The 20787-nt window shown below is 36.8% G+C and overlaps 2 protein-coding genes across 9 annotated transcripts; one reads left to right on the top strand and one right to left on the bottom strand.

Moving 5' to 3' along the window:
• Positions 1–534: 534 nt before the first annotated feature.
• LOC131662461 (protein MAIN-LIKE 2) lies at positions 535–6998 on the top strand. 8 transcript variants are annotated; one of them, XM_058932236.1, is made up of 8 exons: positions 535–690; positions 2447–2611; positions 3653–3821; positions 4082–4198; positions 4319–4966; positions 5193–5360; positions 5462–5851; positions 5928–6998. In XM_058932236.1, exons 4-8 carry the CDS (start codon positions 4091–4093, stop codon positions 6858–6860), a joined length of 2247 nt encoding a protein of 748 aa, XP_058788219.1. In that variant the 5' UTR covers positions 535–690; positions 2447–2611; positions 3653–3821; positions 4082–4090; the 3' UTR covers positions 6861–6998. The 8 variants fall into 8 exon arrangements, with proteins under 8 accessions (XP_058788219.1, XP_058788223.1, XP_058788221.1 ...); XM_058932240.1 differs by having other exon boundaries at positions 538–690; positions 2442–2611; positions 4089–4198; positions 4322–4966; XM_058932238.1 differs by having other exon boundaries at positions 538–690; positions 2442–2611; positions 4089–4198.
• Positions 6999–18523: 11525 nt separating this feature from the next.
• LOC131659061 (uncharacterized) lies at positions 18524–19304 on the bottom strand. Its single transcript, XM_058928301.1, has 2 exons — positions 19283–19304; positions 18524–18927 (listed from the first exon to the last, which is right to left on the bottom strand). Exons 1-2 carry the CDS (start codon positions 19302–19304, stop codon positions 18524–18526), a joined length of 426 nt encoding a protein of 141 aa, XP_058784284.1.
• Between the last annotated feature and the right edge of the window lie 1483 nt (positions 19305–20787).

Here is a 20787-nt window from a genome sequence, read left to right as displayed (position 1 = left end):
CTAACTTAAAAACCAAAACACAAAAAGAAAATAAAATATGAAAAACTTACCAAAATAGAATTGATTGATGAGAAGGAGATGTTTCGATATTATGAGATGATGGAAAGGAGGAGAAATAGCTCCATTGGTGCTTCAATGCAATTGAGAGAGAGAGAGATATACGAAAAGTTATTTTTTTGAGAGCTTTTTAGAAAATGAAGGAGGAAGAAGAAAGGGATTAGGCGCGAGTTATGAAAGAAAAGTATTCAGAGATGCATCTCCGGACCACCGACTCGTTTTTTTGAATAAATGATGTTTACGGAGATGCATCTTCTCACACATTTTTTCACATATGGATATACATCTTTGGATTAAATTTTAACGTGAGAGAAGAGTCTCCTCAATTTGATCTGAGAAACGATAAAAATAAATTGGTCCGGACGATAAGGACATTGTAGACTTTTCACGGCGATGTGGGAGCATCCATAAAAGTGGAAACATCGTTTCCAATAGTAAAAATAAGTTATGGGCTTTCAAGGTTGCCGGGCCATTATACTAAACCCAAAAAAGATTGTTCGATCTTCTAAACCCAAAAAGCTCAATTGAGTTCGCGAGATACCCTTTAGCGTTGTTTTGCCCTCCTCAAACAAACCTGTTGTGCTAAGCAAAGCGACGACGGTGGAAGTCGTATCGTCTTCTCATCCTTTCACAGTAAGCTTCTCTCTCTCTTCTCTCTCATAAATTTTCTTTCTGTTTTTATTTTTTTTTCAATTAACTCAAAATCACAAACTAAGCCATGCAGAGATCTCTTCTCACCATTTTCTATTACTCCTCCCTCTCTCTCCCCACTCCTCTCTTCTACAATTTGATGCCCATTTGAAAACCCTTTTGTTTAATTTGATTAAATATTGCATCTTTTTTTAATGCCGTTGGTGTTTCTTGCATGCTACCATATGTGCTATGTGTTTTCGGGTTGGGGATGCTATTCTAGTTTATGAGAGTTAGTTTCATGAAATTGAAAGGGCTGTTATGTAGAGTTGTTCAGTTTAAGCCCTGAGGTAGTGTACACTCTTTCTTGAGTGTGTTTGGCTGTTTTTGTAGAAGTTAAGGTTTAGATTGAAATGAGATAGGTAGGTCTTTATGTTGGAGTTCTGGACTTGCATTTGATAGGCAATGTAAGGGTGTAAGATTTTCTTTTTAAGTTGATGGCGCTTTGCAGGCCATAGCGTAGCGTGAGGGGTTGTGCCACCATGCTACACTGCAATAGCGAGCTATTGATAACCTTGATTTTAATTGACTTGGATGCTTACACTTGTTTGTTTTCTTGGCTTATTTTAGAATTTACTTTTGTGTTTTGCTTAAGACCTATGTTTTTTAATTGTTATTGATAATTATTTCACGAGTTTGGAGTATTAAAAGTTGAAACTATCAGTCATCCTGCATGTGCTTTCCTACTAGTGTTTTTGAGATTGGTCGCTGTGTCGTGTTATTTGAGATTGACTGCCGTGCTTGTGTTCCTCTCCCTGTGAAAGAATGATGCCTTCTATGGTAAATAGAAGTAAAATGCATTGAACCTGTTCAATTCTTAGTATAGAAAGTTTAGATGTTTGTCACGGATTGTTTTACGAAGGAACAGTGTGGGGGGTGAACTTTATTTCAGAAGCTACATGTTTGAACCAATTGCACTCTAACCAATAAAAGCTGACAAAGAGGGTATCTGGTCAAAGCAATTGCGAGGTGTAAGCGAAGAGAAAGCGAGACTCAACTACAAGATATTGCATTAATTCCTAAGATATATAGCTCTATTTGTCACATGATATAAATAAGAATTATTATCATTGTTAGTATCAATAATGCCTCTGTTTTATCCAACATAAACGAAGAGAGAGAAAGCTTAACATCCAGAGGTTTTCAGGCAATAACAAACTCATATTGTTTGTTTGACAATTTATAAAATGGAACTGATTTATTGGTTGATATGTTAGTTTTATGATTTTAAAAGGAATTTTTTTTTGAAGTAATGTTCTATCATTCTATGTTACTCTCCTGAACTTACCAGCTAAGTAGTCACGAGCCTGGTATGGTGACATATCACATAATAGCCACTCACTGTTATTTGAAGTCTGTAGCAGAGCGGTTGTTAGTACACCTATTGTGCTGCTTGCTTTAGCGGCCAAAATTACGGTTGTAGTGCTTGCTAAATGCTTCAGAAATTTTTATTGTATCAGAATGTTTTAGGTATTCTATTCTTATATAGGTGAATGGATGTTGATTTAATATTTAGTTACTTTAAGCCTTTAGGTGCTTAAACTTGTTTGTTTTTGGCTTTTTTGGGTATTTATGTTTTGTTGTTGTTGTTGTTGCATTTTTTGGTATTTATTTGTATGTTTTGTTTTAGTAACTTTGTTTTATTTAATAACATTTCATGAATTTATAGTATTAACTATTGAATATGTATTCAGAACAGCTGTCATCTTGGTTTTCCCCTCAGATTCACACAAGGAAAACAGAATGTTGTAACTCAGTGAGCTTGAGTAGACGGTAGCCAAAATTGAGAATTGTCAATTGCTTCGTTTGGATTACAGGAAGGAACCACCCTAAGAGCTGCAGTATAAGATTTTCAATTTTCCTGGTAAAGAAGGTTCTTCTTAAACTTTATATAGATTGGTTCTCATGATTTGTTAGCAATAGAAAATAATAAAAACCATTCATGATGTAATTCATTGATGGATTGAGTTGTAAGATACAGGTTTCTGACAAACTACTTTTGGAAATCCTTTACTTTATTCTAATTCTATAAATAATTGGTCAAGAGTCAGACCTTTGATTTTTTTATTGTTGATTGATATTTCATTAAGAATAGTGGTAATCCTGGTATGCTATATCCTGTTATAGTGGTTTTGCAATTGCCTGCTATATTTTGTTATCTGATAGCTGTGCTTTTGTTCCTCTCCCTGGTAATGAATGGTGCCTTCTGTGGTTTAAGCGTAAGTTAAACAAACGCGTTGAACTTGTGTCACTCCTGGTGTAAAAAGTTCAGATGTTTTTGATGGATTTAGTTTTATAAGGGAACCGAATGAAATTTCCCTGTAACCAATAAAAGGCGATAAAAAGGGTTACTGGTAAAAGCAAGTGTGAGGTGTAGGGGAAGAGGAAGAAATACGAAACTTCATGTTATTGCATTAAATACCGTTGTCTTCTAAATCTAAAAGGAAAAATCCTTTTTTGAAGTATGCTCTATCATTCCATATAATTTCTTCGACTTACCTGCAAAGTAGTCAACAGCCTGGTGTAGGAACATACATATCATGTAGCAGTCTCTTGCTGTTAGTTGAAGATGCAGCAGAGAGGTTGTCTGTATTGGTTAAATGTGACATTCTGGGCTCTGCTTACTTTCCAGTTATTAAGACGTTAACTTAACAGTTATTAGATGCAATTCGTACATATTCATATGTCTGTCCAGAAGTCTACAACCACCTGTTGCTTCTTGTTTACCATCTTCTACTTCTTCCCTATAAGATTCTCTTAGTTTGGATGCTAAATCTTATTCAATATCAATACCAACATGCATGTTCAATCAAATACTATAAAATTTTATGATATCTCTTTCATTTCATGTTTATTATTTATCAGCGAATTGCATTAATATTGTGTTTCCTCATATTTTCTACAGTGTCAATTTTCCCTCAGATTACTGTTTACTTAAAGGAAAAGAGACTTTCATAATTCAATGAAGCATGAGTAGATGGCAGTCAAAGTTGAAGATTGTCAATTACTTCCTTTCGATTATTACAAGAAGGATCAATCCCTAAAATCTGCAGTATAAATCATTCAATTTTCTGGTAAAGAAAATTCGTCTTAAATTTTTCTGATCAAATTCCATGGCGCTTTAGCGCTGCTGTGGCTCCTATTTGACAACCGTGCTTAGAATCTGTAGGCATTTTTCCTTTTGATGTTTTGGCAATTTTTCTTACCTTCTCTAGTCTATTGTTCTTTTAAGAGTTTGCATTACCCTTGTCCTTTTTGAGAAGTTACTTTTACAAAACAAAATCAGAAAAAAATTCAAGCTTCCGTTTATCATTTAACTTTTTTCTTATTTTAGTTGCCAGTAATGGAAGTGGGAGTGGCGGATCCTTACACAACAAATCCAGGTCCAATTGATGGTTCAGTTCTATATGATCAAGACAAGCATGTATCAACAGCAGTTTGGGAAGGGCAGGTACATTTTGCTAACTGCCACTACTTTCCGCTTCAATATATATTTCATTTTCTTTTCTGAAAATTCTTTTCATATATTGACTCTTTGTATACTTTTTCTCTCGTTAAAACATTACATTAGCAGGAGCGCGGTGCCCTCAGATGTCACGAACACACTTCAAAACTTGATCAGTGGACACTTACACCAAAACAGATTGAATTGGTAGAGAAGGCTGGATTTGGGTACTTAAGGTCAATTCCAGCAATTAGTCTAGACAATCCACTAATCTCTGCTCTAGTTGAAAGATGGAGAAGAGAAACAAACACTTTTCACTTGAATGTTGGTGAAATGACAGTAACCCTTAAAGACGTTGCGCTCTTGCTTGGGCTGGCAATTGATGGGGAACCTGTAATAGGCCTGACATATACCTCATGCAGTTCCGTTTGTGAAAAGTATCTTGGCCGATCACCTGAATCGGGTTACACAAGTGGCGGGATGGTGAAGCTAAGTTGGTTGAAAGAGTTCTTTTCTCGATGTCCTGATGATGCTCCAATTGAAGTGATCGAGCAACATACTCGTGCTTATCTTCTTTATCTTGTAGGTAGCACCATATTCTCCACAACTACAGGGAATAAGGTCCCTGTAATGTATTTGCCGCTGTTTGAGAATTTTGTTAGATGTGGACAATATGCATGGGGCTCGGCGGCTTTGTCATTCTTGTATAGAGCTCTGGGAAATGCCTCGCTAAGAACTCAAAGCACCATCAGTGGCTGTTTAACACTACTGCAGGTTGCGATCCTCTTATTTATCATCTTCTTTTGAACTGTAGTTTTTCTTCTTTGATAGATTGAAGGCTTGTTATGTGTAACATGTGTCAGGTGTCATGGACACGACTCCAATACATGTGTTTGATATTTTTTCAATTTAATATTCGTGTCAGCATGTCACTGTATGATCAGTGTTTGCGTATGTGTTATTGCTTCATAGGATTTAACTGATTATTATGCATTTGCAGTGTTGGAGTTACTTTCACCTAAATGTTGGACGACCAAAGCTCAGTCTCGACATGATGCATGATCGATTTCCCTTTGTGCTTAGATGGAAAGGAAAACAAAGTGGCCCAACTGCAAATCGCGATGTGGTATTTTATCGGAAAGCTTTGGATTCCCTAAAACCATGTGATGTAAGTCTTATTTTCTCTCTCATGTTTAATGTAGGCGTGATGATATTCTATATATTTTTTTTTAAGATATAGAATCCGGTTTTACTAGTATAGATCTACAGGTCGAATGGCTCCCCTACAGAAACATGGACAGTATGGTAATTCCAGATCATATCAAAAGCACTTTAATTCTTGGGAGGTCAAAGACAATGCTAATATGCTTTGACAAGGCCGAAAGACATCTTCCAAATCGGTGCTTAAGGCAATATGGCATGCTTCAATCAATTCCGGATGATGTGGAGCGGTGGGAGAGGAAAAGTAGAGGCGTTGACGGTGGGGTTGATTTGTCCGGAAAAATGGAATCAGAGCTTACTGAGTGGATGGACCGTCAGCTGCACATTGTCGACGGGGACGAGGGTGTTGATGAAAGCGAGTACATGGATTGGTATATGAGGATTACCCGCAAGTTCATAGGGAGGCCAATTTCGCTGTCATCCGAGTTTCAGAGAACGGTAAGGATATGTTTCACGAGTTAAGTTTTATGTATCCTGTAGTACTTGTAGATTAAGTTTGAAATGCTTTTTATAGAAAATAAACAAATCCTTGCAGAATGCTGGTCTGAGGGATATTGCACACATAGCCGATACTTTTTCAACCAAAGGGTTAGATCCGCAACAAATAGAATCAATCTCTCGGATAAGATATATTGCACATGAATGTTTGAGAGACCAAATCAGTGGTCCAACAATAGTAACAGCCACACCTCAAACTGAACATGGAAAAAGAATAAGGGGAAAGGAGAGGGTCAGAAGAAAAGGTGGGGCGGGTAAACGATTGCGGAAGGATGGTGTGATTCAATATAACGTTGTTAGTGAGGACGAACAAACTCAATTCTATGGCACCACTATTGAGGTTGGCCAGTTGCATCTAAGTCACATGGATAGAGAGATGGAGCATCATGCACAATTATGTACTGTGGAAAATGCAGTAAGTTCTGTCCATATGCTTCACGCAGATGCAGAGAATATGCACCTCTGCGACACACATCTTGGGGTTGATCAATCTGAGCTAGGCTATGATGATGATGAAAACGACGATTTTAACCATGATGATCTAAAGCAAGAAGCTGACGAGGAAATAAAAGAAGAGTTTAGCCATATGAATTCTGAGCAAAATATTGAGGAGCTGCATGCAGGGAATGAGATTGATCAAGATCTACGACCGTGTGATCAAATTGTGATTGATGATTCACAGTTTTGTGATGTAAGTCACGAGATCAACAACGCAACGCTTTCAGATGATGCAGGTGAAGTCAATCACAATCATTTTGTTGATCCCGATGAAGTCGATCCTCAAGAATTCAATCCAACAGAAGATTTTGTCAATTCTCAACTTTCACATGTTAATGATGAAAGTGAACTACCATCATCTGCTATGGCAGCAATAGAAGTGTCTCAACATTCTTCAATTGAACCTCATGGTGATATTTCCCAGAAAGGCGATTGTAGTGTTGCTGTATAGTGCATAGCTTACATTTACATTTATTTGTAGAGAAGCAAAATACAAAAAATTTTAGGCAGACTTAATTTTTATGAGAAGTGATCATGCCATGTATAATTATTTATATTCATTTTTTGATGCCTAACTTGCCTTTTCTTACATCAATGGATCATTAGTAGCAGTCATTACATAGATTAGCAACAATCACTGTCTTCTGATTTTTCTTACGAATTAATGGTTGTAGAAAATGCTCATTGCGATTTATTGAAATAGAAACTTTGAATTCTTGTTATTTCAAATTTTTTTAAAGACACAACAGTAAACACCTATCAATGAGGATGTTAGATATACTTTTAGGAGTGACATCTTGAATCCTCTCATTTTAATTGTTTCCATGTCTTTCTACACATTGAACCTATTAACCCTCTCATTTTCATGGTTTTTCAACAACATTGAACCTTTTAACCCTCTCATTTTCATGGTTTTTCAACAACATTGAAAATTACACACTTTATTTGATCATACCTGATCAGGAGGATCACATGATCAACAACATGCTGAATTTTTGTGAACTGGGGGGGGGGGGTGGTACCTGCAAGATACTCCGATGCCAAAGTGAGAAGAGAGAGCAATCAGAGTGCAAGTACAAGGTAAGAGTGAAAATGAATGTAGTTACCTGACACTGCAATGAAAAAGGGTATTTATAGCCCCCAGCGCTGGGTCAAAATGGAGACTGCCAGGGTCCTACGTGTGTATTGGAGACCAACATGTGATCTCCCTCCTGGGTCAACCACTCTGAAGTTTAAGGGGAGACACGGTCTTTTAGGGAGTGCGTGGACTCCGCTTAATTTAGAGGGTTGGAAGTGAAGGAATCCTATGAGGAGGAAGGTCCTCGGATAGAAGGGATAAGCGGAGGTGCTCGCAGGGAGCGCCTGGTTAACTATCTACCTGTTGATCCGTTCGATCTGTAGTCCTGCTCGAGGAGCTCGTGGACTAGCAGCGTCAAACCCAGGATGGTGAGAGCCCGGTTCACGGGCAGGTGGACGTCTTGGTAACGAGGAGATAGATTGGGCCTTTCTCTTGGATTATGCTGAAGTGGGCCTCTCGCAGTGTTTGGGCCATGCGCCGGTCCAGTCCAAAACAAGAGCCCCCAAAGTCGTAGCTTCCGGACAGGAAGCTGTGACTTTTATGTTCGTCTTGTAAGGATCTGGTCAACGCAAGCTGGGGTGTTCCTCAGATGGATACTTCGTAGGGAGGAGCGTACCCAGACGAGCGGAGAGTTCCTGCATGGGGAGCGGTGCACTCGCTGGTCATCGGGGAGGCGAAGCGGTAACATTTTGGCAAATAATTGGACGGGGTGGATGTACATCCACACTTTTCTCGAGTAATCGAATGATTGACGCATGCCATATCGTTTGGTTGTTCAAACTCAAAATACCTTAAAATTAACCTTCACCTATCAAATCATTTTGCCCCCATGCAATTCAAACCACTTTTCATAAAAGAATAGTCTGATTCATTTAACGCGAATACAAACAATGCCTAAGCCTCCATTGTGCATACATATAGGTGTTTAACCTTGGATTTGGTAAACTTCGCTAGTCTCTTATTAAAGGTTACTTGCGAGATCGACCATAGAATATCATAACAGTGTTTTCTGGGTTTCAAGGGTTTTTTGATGGAAAGATCCTTCGATTCTACGATAGCATCAACATGTTCAATAATTAATAGATATGTCTTCACCAAGGCCCTTGGTGAAAATCAAACCGACAAAGGTAAAGGGAGGCGCTCGACACGCCTAATCGTTAAAGTGGAAGTTTTACGAGAAAGTGCTTTTGGAAAATCAAACTAACAAAAAATAAAGAAATAGCACGAAAATGACTTAAAGTAAATGACATAACATTTAAAGTTTGCAAAAAAGTAGATGGTTCACACATACATAGCCCTTGCTTGACTCATTTCGCTCTTTAGCTTGGGTACTCTGAGTGTGTAGCGTGTAGGCGTTGGTAAATTATGAACCCCTAAAACTATGTACAAAATGCTTTATTTATAATGCCTAAATCTAACTGCTCCATGGAGGTTATCAATCCCACGTTCCCTTATGTAACATTCAACCAACAACTCCACGTTCTTTATCCGATCTTTCCATCCAAAACCTTCTTTTAACCGTTTCTTTCAAATTCATGGGCTTTAACTTCATGTTTTGGGCTTTTTTGTTTCCCAATCCCAATAAGCCTTTTCATCTATTTACTTCTTAGTCGACTGGCTGGGGTTTGACTCTATAACTTTGCTTGCGACAACCATTCTTTTCAGATTCTGTCTTTTGGCTTGATTTTTCATGAAGTTGAAAATCTTAGCCAACAATAGGCAGACGGTTAACTGCTAAAATGCGATGTAACACTATTCTCTAAAAGCAACCAACACGCAAGCCTTTTTTTATTAAACTACGATGCTCTGAATTTCCCATTGCACCTGGGAATACGTAGGCACAGGGTTTTGAAACTCTGACGAGCACAGTAATAAAAATAAAATTTTCCCTTTTTACCCTTTTGAAAATAAATAAATTTAAAATTCAAGACAATTGCAAATGTTCCTTAAAAAAACACCTTAACCTTAGCTATTAGGAGGTTCCCGTTGAATACAATAGATTTGTGAAGTGCCTAATACATTCCCCTCGTATAACCGACTCCCGAATCCTAAACTTGTTGCAATGACTATGTTTTGTCCTTTAAGGGTTTTATTGATGTTTCATTTCAAATAAAAACTTCTATGTGTCCATTTCAAGCGTTTAGATGTTCGGGCATTTTTTATGTAGCGACAAACTCGAATGATACACTATTTTTCTTTCATTTTTGTGCTTGATCTCCAACACATATGATAACACTATGTCATTAAATATATTTCGTCAAAGAATCAGAGAAAAATTAATCGAAGAGGAGAAAATTTGAGTAATAAAGGCCAAAGAATAATGCAAAAATATCAAGTATGAAGAAATTGGGACTTAGAGAAAATTGGATGAAAAAAGAGCTAGAATGAGCAAAGTTACTGGAATAATCACACTAGCCATCGTGCAATGTTGCGTGTGTGATAAAGCTATAAAAGCTACATCACGCACGCAATGCAATCTTTGACGCGCGCAATGGACCCTTTTTCTAGGACATATGTTTGATGAACTTATTTTGAACCTGTTGGGACATATGTTAATTTGTCAATGCATGAATATTTGAATTTATAGTTCTATTTAACTATGCTTAATGATTTTTGTTTGAGATACTCTGTTAATCTGGTTACTAGCACATATGGATTATTAACCATTAGTCTATGTGTTGGAACTAGGGAAAATATTGCACTTACGCTGGTTGAATAGGGACAAAAGACTTCTAGTAGTGGCATTGGAATTAACGTCTTGTTGCATCGGCTAATTTCACTTACTCTGGTTGAATAGGGATATGAGACCTTTAATAGAAATTAGTGAGCGATATGAAGGAGTGAAAAACACTTAGAAATGGGGGGATTGAATAAGGGTTCTTTCTCAAAATTGGTAGATAAAAATAAATAATACAATAATTTTTATCCTGGTTCGTTGTTAACTAAACTACTCCAGTCCACCCATGACAAGGTGATTTACCTCAACTGAGGATTTAATCCACTAATCAAACTGATTACAATGGTTCTCCACTTAGATACCCTCTAAGTCTTCTAGAGTATTCTGATCACACCTTGATCACTCTAGGAAATCCTTTTACAAACAATGTAAAAACAATATTACAAGAGATTCAAATGCTTCTAAATAAGCTATAATCACAAAGTGATTTTTCTCTTAAGTTTAAGTTCTAACACTCACTAAGATATTACAAAGTTGTGAGGTTGAAGATGAAGTTCTTCTTTGCTTTTGTTTGATTTCAGTTTGACAGCGTTTTGGTTCTTTTGCGCAAGAGTTCTTTTTTTTATGCTGCTTCTGAATCAGAACTTCTATATATAGGCGTTGAGGAAAAGTGACCGTTGGGAGCATTTAATGCTTTGCGTGAATAGTACACTGCTGCATTTAGTGTTTCACTCTTTTATCAACTACCTCGAGCCATGCTTTCACTGCTTTTACTGACTTTGCCTTTTGTAGCTTCTAACGTTCCTTTTGTCAGTCAGAGATTTGACGTTATAGCCTTTTCATCTTGTACTTGCTTCTGGACTCAGAATATGTAGAATAGACATTTGAATATCAGAGTCTTCAGCTTTGGTGCAGATGCAACTTCTGTCTTCAGACTTTAGAAGTGCTTTGGAGCGTGATACCATCAGATCTTCAGAGCGTTCCTTCTGACTGCCATCTTCTGATGCTTTCCAGATCATGTTCTAATTCTGCAGGACCATCTTCTGATGTCCCCCAGACCATATTCTGATGAAGCCATCCAGATCTTCTGGGTCAGAGCTTCTGAACGCTGATTTTGTGCATACTCTTTTATACTTTTCCTGAAATGGAAAACGTGAATAATTAGAGTACCGCATTCTCTTATACAAAATTCATATATAATGTTATCATCAAAACTAAGAATATTGATCAGAACATTTCTTGTTCTAACACTATACACCAAGGGATTGAGTATAGTGATTTTGTTAATTCGCTGTAGAAATATAAGGACTTTATCATTCATGTAGTGCATTAAACATCAACAGGGGATCAATAAGGGATTCTAAGAAAAACATAACCACTTTCGCATTATTTTCAAAACAACTTCTAATTTTCAAAATCAAACTTGAAACCCCCCTTTGTTACTTTTTAAACTTGCACAACTTTTGTTTTGTTAAATAATAGTCCCTATGGATACGATCTTATTTTTATTACTTTAACACCATTGGTACACTTACCGATAAGTCATCAACATATAAATACCATATTCTCTCAAAACCTTCACAATTTTAGAAAACATACACATCCAATATTTATTTGAAAACTCACAACTCACTTGTTCTCTCATATTTTTAAAAGAGTGTTGAATATTTCTTGTACACTTGCAAACGATTTCTTTCATCTTCTACCTCATTTTTTCCATTATCACATGGATATAAATATCATATTTGGAATTTTTTTATTGTTGATGTGATCCATTTTTTATATTTAACTTTCTTTGAAGATTTGTTTAAGATTTTAGAGGTTCGCAAGATTTGTGTTGTTGTGGCTAGTTTTGACAATTTCTGGGGAAAATAAGGGTTTTCTCTCCAAGTTCATCTTGGTAGTGTTGTGTGGAAGTTTACAGACAAAGTGGGAGTTCTTCTCAATCTTTAGACAACAAGATACTGGTAGGATCAAGGAAAGATCGCTACAGAACTGAGACTTCAGAGTAGGATTACTAGGGATGGAAGATTCAAGGCGACTGACTTAGAGTAAATATTTCTCAAGAATTCAGTTTGAATACTGTGTAAAAATCAAGGGATCCATATAGAGGATTTTTATATTTTCAGCGTTATTTGGATACTGTGATTGTACTAAAACTCGTATAATTTATCACGAATAATACTAAAACACCAAAATATTTCGATGGAAAACCACCGGAGAATGGATTAAGCAAAACCTCTTTATATGCCAAAATTTGTCTCCGGCGCATAAATTATTTTGTTTTTTAAATTCTGATAAAAAAAATTCAAATTTTTTTCAACTATGATTTTAATGGGAGGTTTATTCACCTTCTTCCCCAACCATTTATTCGTTTATATTAAAAAAATTTCTTATCTTTTGCGAAGAGAATACCTATGCATATTCACGCATAATATTTCGTGGAACATGATACATGGTAGACTACTTTACTACAATATGCTAGGGATAGTTATTTTAGACATCGTTTTGGTCTAATTAATTACCTTTTTTTGTTCGTTTTGATAGGTGAGATACATGCCCCATCATCCCCTTTGTTTTTTCTTTTCCTTTTTCATTTTTTAATAAAGAGATTTATTCTAAATTTTTTTTCTTCATAAAATACTATTAATTAAACATTTTATCAATCATAATAAATTCAAATAATTTGCATTTAGGATAAAACAAAACATGAGATTCTAAACAAATCCATAATTCCAATTCTTCCGGAATTTTGGAGTTATTTCATTTTTCTAAGGATCATATCCCATGTATATCACACTAATAACTAGACAATTGTTAGTTGATTTAGTGGTGATTGACGCTAGGGGTGGAAATAGGCCAGGCCGATTGCAGGGACCTACAGGCTGCCCTATAAAGGCTCAGGCCAGACAACACATTTTTTATAAATAGAAAAGGCCTATGCTTTTTTATAAGCCTATTTAGTTAAAAAGGCTAGGCCTCAGATCCAAAAAAAAGCCTTTTAAGCCTATTAGGTCAGCCTATTTAAATAAATATGAATAATTTTTTTTTATCATCATTATGTTATATTTTGTACTTTGAATTAAAATACATAAATAAAACTTGGTTATCTTAAAGAAGTTGTGAAAATAAGATGAAAATACCTAATGAAGATTGTTTTCATAAGTTATCTTAAACAAATAATCTCCTAGAACTTATGCTAATAGGTAAGTTAAAATAAGTCAATGCAAATAAATTTTTAGTCTCTTGGTATTTTAGTTAGTTAGTCTATTCAAACATTATTTTAGTTAGTATGTCAAAACAAATAGGTTTTTATGTAGGCTAATAGGCTAGCCAGGCCTTCGAAAAGGCCAGGCTCAGGCCTAAAAATAAGCCTACGACAGGCCAGACTTAGGCTTCGATTTTTTTAGACAGGTCAGGCCTAGGCTTGGCAAAGCCTAACTCGGCCCAACCTATTTCCACCCCTAATTGATGCTGAATTTGGTAGGTAGGACCACGGTTCGATCTCTACAACTGCAATCGAAAAGAGGTTGGAACCATTCTTTAGTCAGAACTGACCCCCGAACTATACTGATGGTGATAAAAAAACTACTAAATAACTTAATATATAACTTGCGAGAAATAATTAATTGTTTTGATTTTGAAAATTTACCAAATTCTTTATCTAAATTTCTAGAGAAATGCTAGCAACATTCTTTTTTCAACACTCTTCTAGCACTCACTTTCTTATTGGTAGAAATATGTGTGGGTCCTACCACTTTATGTGGGATCAATTTCCAAAATGAGGGACCCACACATGTTTTAACCAATAAGAAAGTGAGTGTGTTTACCCAAAAAAATGGTAAACAATCGCTAGTTTCCTTTTTAAAGGTTACTCTTGCGGAATCAAGTAGAATATTGCAGACCAAAGTGCTAATTTATGATTTGTTGTAGATTATTAACTAAGTGTGACCATATTAACTTAATGAGTGATAGAAAATAGACAATAAATGACTTTGAATGTAGTAAACGCGAGATAAAAACCCACTTGAACGTAACAAAGACAAAACATAATTGATGAAATTGAAGTAAAGACAAAGAAAGAAAAATGACAAGACTTTAACTGAAACAAATGCAAAATAAAAGATGGTGAAAACTAAAAAAGATATTAAATAGAAAGGGTGTAAATGATTGCATTAAAAGTAAATTGGTACACAAACATAGATTTTCAGATTGCACTCATTTCTCATTTTCAGTGTAGAGATTGAGTTTATCAAAAAGTGTAAAACAATTTGCGAACCCCTAAAACGATCCTATCCTTCTGCTTAAATAGACATTTCCAAAATAACTGCTTCTGACAGTTGCGTAACCCCTTGATGACACGTGTACTACCATGCACAAGATATCAACAAAACTTCTCCACGTGTCTCAGCATGTAAAACTGCCAACAACTGCCAATTCTCTTTCCCGCCCCTTCGACTTCGACTAACCTTAGAGGCTAGGCTTTTGATATTTACAATTTCTAAGGGTTTGTTTCGACAGAGTGTTGCTAGAGTTTATGTCAAACCTTCTTCGACTAAGCTCCCCTTTCGCCTTTCCTCAGTCTTTCTAAATATGGCAAAGTCGAAATCTTTGGTAACAAATTCCCCCCTAAAAGGGCTGCTTTCGACTTCAGAGAGAAAGTGGCATTTTGTTTTCTTCAGATTTCAACTATACTAAACGCCATCATTATGTTTCAGTTTCCAAGGTTACTAATTATGACCTAAAACCCTAGGTAGTGAGCTCTTTAACCACTCCCCCACTTTCTTTCAACGTTTCCCAAAAACAACCAATGAAATGACATTTGTTTCTGAAACGTTTTTCCGCTGACGTCATCATATCACCACTCTTCACTATAAAAAAGCTATCTCTTTCTTCTTTAGTTTATTTCCTTCTTCTTTTTGAAACTCTTCGTAGACCCAAAGCTCTTCAAACCCACACATATTTCTTCATCAATGGCATCCGACACTACTGCTTCCACTACTGGTACTAACCCTCTTGCGCTTGTCATTACCCAAGAAGAAGAAGAGAAAGGAATATCAACACTTCCTCCTCTACTTGCAAGCAAAGTTAATACTGCAATCTGGAAAAACCAGATGCTTATACCATTCCAAATATCTGGCAAAATCCTTGCATTCTCTGGTCCATACCCAGATACTCGTACTCACCCAAAAACAGTTCAAAGTTTCTTTCCTGCTTATGCTCCGACTATGCCATTGGCCTTTGAGAAACAAAGACAACTTGACTTGAAGTTCATGGATCCTGCTATGAGGGTTTTTCGTTCGATGCCCCCTCCTGGCAACAGAAACTATCTCGCTTGGCTCGACAAAGTTCAAGCTAAAAAACAACAAAGCTGGGAAGAACTAGGCATCTTCGACGCAATTCAAATCTCCAGGCATGCTCATAAGGTAAATTATTGCATGTTGTTAGCGTCGCTCTTCTTCTAGGAAGGTTCGACTAACACATTTCAATTCCCTTGTGGAATGATGACCCCAACCCTCTTTGACGTGGCTGCTATCTCAGGGCTTTCGCCTATGGGAGAAGTTTTTGACCCCACCTTGCCAACTCAAATGGAATTCAATTTCACCAATGCCACCATCACTAGCTACATCCAAACTCATCATGACAAAAGCACCCCTGAAGTGTCAGACGAAGTGCATGTCGCCTTCCTGACCTTTTGGTTGTCTTATTATCTTTTCTGCCCAGGTTCCCTTCAAATAGCTAAAGCTTACATCCCTATGGCGATCCAAATTCATGAGGGTCGAAAGATCTATTTAGGTAAGTTACTGCTTGCCTATCTTTATTATAACCTAAGAGTAGCCTCTCTTAGGATTACATGACTCATTGAGACCCCAAAACAACTTTCATTATCTGGGCCCTATTGGCTTCTTCAGCACTGGCTAAATGCCACGTTTGAACATGCTTCGGGTTTCATTGTTTCGCCAGCCATCCTCGAGGTCCTTCATGATAGGAGAGTCGAAGGCATGAAACTAGCTCTTTAAACTCCTCAATGCGATTCAAACCGCACCAATTTCTTCAAATTTATAAAATTTTTTGCAGAATGCAAAGTCTTTCTTTCGTCCATGGCTCCTTTTTCCGATAGGTGCTTTGGGCCTACTTGGTTTAGAGCCATCTTCCCCAGTGACACCCCCACACTGCGTGATCAATTGAATGGTGTTTGGGCTGCATTCCTAACTCATACACTTTTGTTACACCGTATTGAAGCAGCGGGTAAATGTTATGGGTTTACCAGTTATCAACCAAACATAGTCTCCAGACAATTTGGCTTAAGCCAAATGTTGCCAAAGAGTTTTTATAGCCGATCTACTGATATATGTTGGTCCGGTCGAAAGTTCACAACTGAGAACCATATCGACTGCCTCAAATTTCTCAGCAGGCAAAGTTTGGAACTTCCCAACTTTACCTTTCAAAATTCTTATTTTACAACAAAGGAATTTGAAATGTGGTGGAACATCTATTATTCCCTTTTCGACACCAACTTATATGAAAGGCTAAACACTGCCTATGACATTTTGGAGGATCAACTCTTCAGAGGTACACTCCTTCTCTTCACTCATATTTATCGTCTTGACTTTCCTCATTTTTTCACATATATCATTGATTCTTTTCAGATCTCTCTGGTAACGAACCTGTCAATGAAGCCGAAGACACTACCAGTAAACAGGTATTTTAGGCTACTTACTGACATTATTCATCCTCTTTTATCTTCCAATAACTATTGTTCAATTTAGGGCCAAAAACGTCAAGCGGCTTCGACTACTGCTGGCCCTCCCCCCAAAAAACCAATCACAAGACGAAAGGTATGTTTTTCTCAAATGACTTATTTCTTTACCTTTCTTAGACTAATAATAATAAAAAACTGTCTCTCAGTTGATTGTGAAAGATGACTCGGAGGAGACCCAACCTCCACAACCTATCAAAAGTGAGATTTTCTTCAATCCTCCAACACCGTCAAAAAAGAAGAAGACAATTAAGAACACCAAGAAACCTCCTCCTAAAGGAGACAAAAAACCATCAGAGGCTCATGTTGAGGTATAATCATCCTATTATTGTTTTGGTCTTCTTTTGACGAATGCTTGTCTTATATATGAGTTACTCTTTTAACAGAAACCCTTGGTAATTGTTGATGACTCTCCTCAAAAGAATGAAGCAACCATCAAGGATTCTTCTAACTCACTTCCAAGTCCACAAAAAATAGATGCTTTTGGGAGTGGTACTACTTCCAACAATTCTCCACCTCGACCTACGCCTACAGCAACTGCCACTCTCACTTCCCCAGTGAACCAAACTAAACATGAGGCGAACCTTCAGAGTTCTGCACAAATTCAACCAAATCCTCTTCCATCTGAAACCCATGCTGATATCCAGCCAACCCTTGCCACAGTCGACACGTATCTCAAAACCAACCTTCAAACTCATCCAATCTATCATCCTGAAGAGAATACCTCTCACAATCCTCTAAATCAAGAAGAAATCATGAATCTGAAAAAGAACAACCCTTCAGAGGCTCTGCTGCAACTTCAGAAGCTTAGGGATACTTCTTTGGTTCAGAAAACTGCTACTCAGACTCTTATCCCAGAAGCTGAAATCGATGCGTCCATAGCTTCTTTAATCTGTGACCTTCGTAGTCATATTCATGAACCTGAGTTTCTCCTTGTTTTAGAAGAATCCGACTCTCTTGGTGGCGAAATAAGAAAAATGTTGGACCAAATACTCAAAGCACCACTTCCCAATCATGTAGCCCAATACTTCTTCCGGTTTGAAGCTTACTTCAACCAAATTTGGCGAGACTTAGTCACACGCAAAAATGCTGACTTACAAATGAAGAACAAAGCTCTTGAAATGGATAGAGAGTGGGACTTCAGTGCATCTTCTGAAAAAAGGGTTAGAGAATTTCAAGATAAGATCCAAAAAATTTCTGAAAAAGAAAAGCCTATCAATGACGAAATCTCTGACTACCAAGCCCAGATTGCAGAGCTTCGAAAAAAGATTCTCGCTCTTGAGGAAAAGAAAGCACGTCCGGCTCTATCTGAGGATATTCCTTCGTCTGATACTGTCAACAAAAAATCTGTGAAGGGTATCAGTCATGGAAAAAAAGCTTTAATGCTAAAGAAAGACATTTCCTCTTTGAAGCAAGGCTTGGCTCGACTCAACCAGAAGCTTGACTTTGAGTCCAACGCCTTAGAAGGATTTAAAAGTGAATTTCCAACTTTTTAGCTTTGTAATTTGTGACTTTATTTATGACATGCAAAATGTACTACCTGGCTATTGAGCCATTATCAATTATATTTCCTTTTTGTTTAATTTCAATTGTTACCTCCTAAAGTATTGGTTTATATTTTTTCAAATACTTACCATTTATCCTCAGGATTCGACGGTCCTCACCCAATTCCTCAATTTCATATGCGTTATTTGTGAAAATTTGCACTATTTTAAATGGCCCTTCCCAATTAGGTGACCATTTTCCTAAAGACTTATCTTTTTGATCCATAGGTAAAATGACTTTCCAAACGTAGTCACTTAAAGCAAACCTTTTTGTCTTTACTTTCTTATTATAAGCGTTCGCCACTTTCTCTTTTTGCTTTATCAGTCTATCTAAATTTGTTAACCTCTCTTCGTCTAAATCAACCAACTCGTCCAACATTAAATTCCAATATTCGTCTACAGCTATATCATTTTGTCTTTGAATCCTAGCTGATTGTAAACAAATTTTAACAGGTAAAACTGCATCATGCCCAATAGTTAGACGAAATGGAGTAGTATTTGTTGCCTCATTTGGGGAAGTTCGACAAGCCCATAAAACTTGGTCGAGTGTCTGGTGCCAATTCTTTGGCTTTCTTCCCACATGCTTCTTTATCAAATTTATAATAATTTTATTAGTAGCTTCGACTTGTCCATTGGCCTGGGCATAATATGGGGTTGAAGTCAACAACTTGAAACTTGTTTCTTTTGCAAACTCTTTCATTTTTTGACCAGTGAAAAATGATCCTTGGTCGGTAGTTATGGTTTCTGGTATCCCATACCTAAAAATTATAAATTTTTGTATTAAGTCAATGACACTTTCTTGATTAACACTTACCAACGGAATAGCCTCTATCCATTTTGTAAAATAATCTATCCTAACCAAAATATACCTCTGATGTTTAGACGAAGCAGGTTTTATTTCTCCTATCAAATCTAAAGCCCAACCTCGAAATGGCCAAGGTTTCACTATTGCATGTAATTCACTGGCAGGTACATGTTGAATACCCGAAAAATTCTAGCATTCTTGGCACCCTTTTGCAAATTCAATACAATCTTTTAACATTGATGGCCAGTATAACCCTTATCGAAACAAAAGCCATTTCCTCTTATGGCCTGATTGGTGCCCTCCACAAGCACCACTATGTACTTCGGATATAGCTATAAATGCTTCAACTTCACTTAAACATTTCATTAAAACACCTTCAGTTGTCTTCTTGTATAGTTCATTCCCCAATATGACATAACTCAAAGCTCTATACTTAACCTTCCCATCAGTCACTCCAACTGGATTGTTTAAATACTGTATCAATGGTTTTCGCTAATCAGCATCTGTCATATTGTCAATGGCAAAAATTTCAAAAATTTCACCATTTTCACGAATCTCCAAACCTTCATTTTCACTTTCATCTTCCCCCCTAATTTTTGCTATTGACAAAGCAGGGTAGTGACGTTCGACTTCTTTTTCTTTGATTTTAATCAATTCCCCCAGTCGATCTTTAGAAACTTTATATCCGGAAGCAATTTGTGCTAGCTCATTTGCTGCACTATTTTCAATTCGAGGCACATGACTTATATGCACCACACGAAACCTCTCCAATAACTAGACTACTAAAGCATGGTAAATGACTAAATTTTTCTGAATACATTTATACTCTCTTGTAATCTGTCGAATAACAAGCTCAGAGTTCCCTTTTATTTGGACTTCAGTAGCCCCTAAGTTCAAAAGAGCTCTCAATCCTATAATTAAGGCTTCATATTCAACCTCATTATTAGAACAAGCTCCACTAATTTTTTACTTAAACGTCGAAGGTATGCCTTGGGGAGATATAATCAAAACCCCTATACCTGACCCATTCCTATGACTGGAACCATCAAAATATAACTACCACATGGTCTGAGTGACCATATTTATTGATACATCTGTCAATCCATGATCAACTATGAAATCAGCCACTATCTGGCCTTTCACAGCTTTCAAAGGAACACATGTTAAAGAGAATTCAGTTAAAGCTAGCGCCCATTTCCCAATTCTGCTATGCAAAATAGGTTTGGATAACATATGCTTAATAATATCATAATGAGACGAAACATACACATCAACAGGCTTCATATATTGCTTTAACTTATTACATGAATAGTACAAACATAAACATAGCTTCTCAATATCAGAATATCTAGTTTCAGCATCCACTAAGATTCAACTTAGATAATAAATAGCTCTTTCGACCCCATGATCATCTTCTTGGGCTAACATGCTCCCTATTGTCGAATCAGATGCAACTATATACAATTTCATGCTCTTAGTTCTATTTGGGGGTATTAAAATAGGAGGCTTCGTCA

Source organism: Vicia villosa, linkage group LG3 (assembly GCF_029867415.1).
Source record: "Vicia villosa cultivar HV-30 ecotype Madison, WI linkage group LG3, Vvil1.0, whole genome shotgun sequence".
In the NCBI taxonomy this organism is placed as follows: domain Eukaryota; kingdom Viridiplantae; phylum Streptophyta; class Magnoliopsida; order Fabales; family Fabaceae; genus Vicia; species Vicia villosa.
Note: the sequence above shows the minus strand (reverse complement) of the source record. Positions and strands in the feature narration are given on the sequence as shown.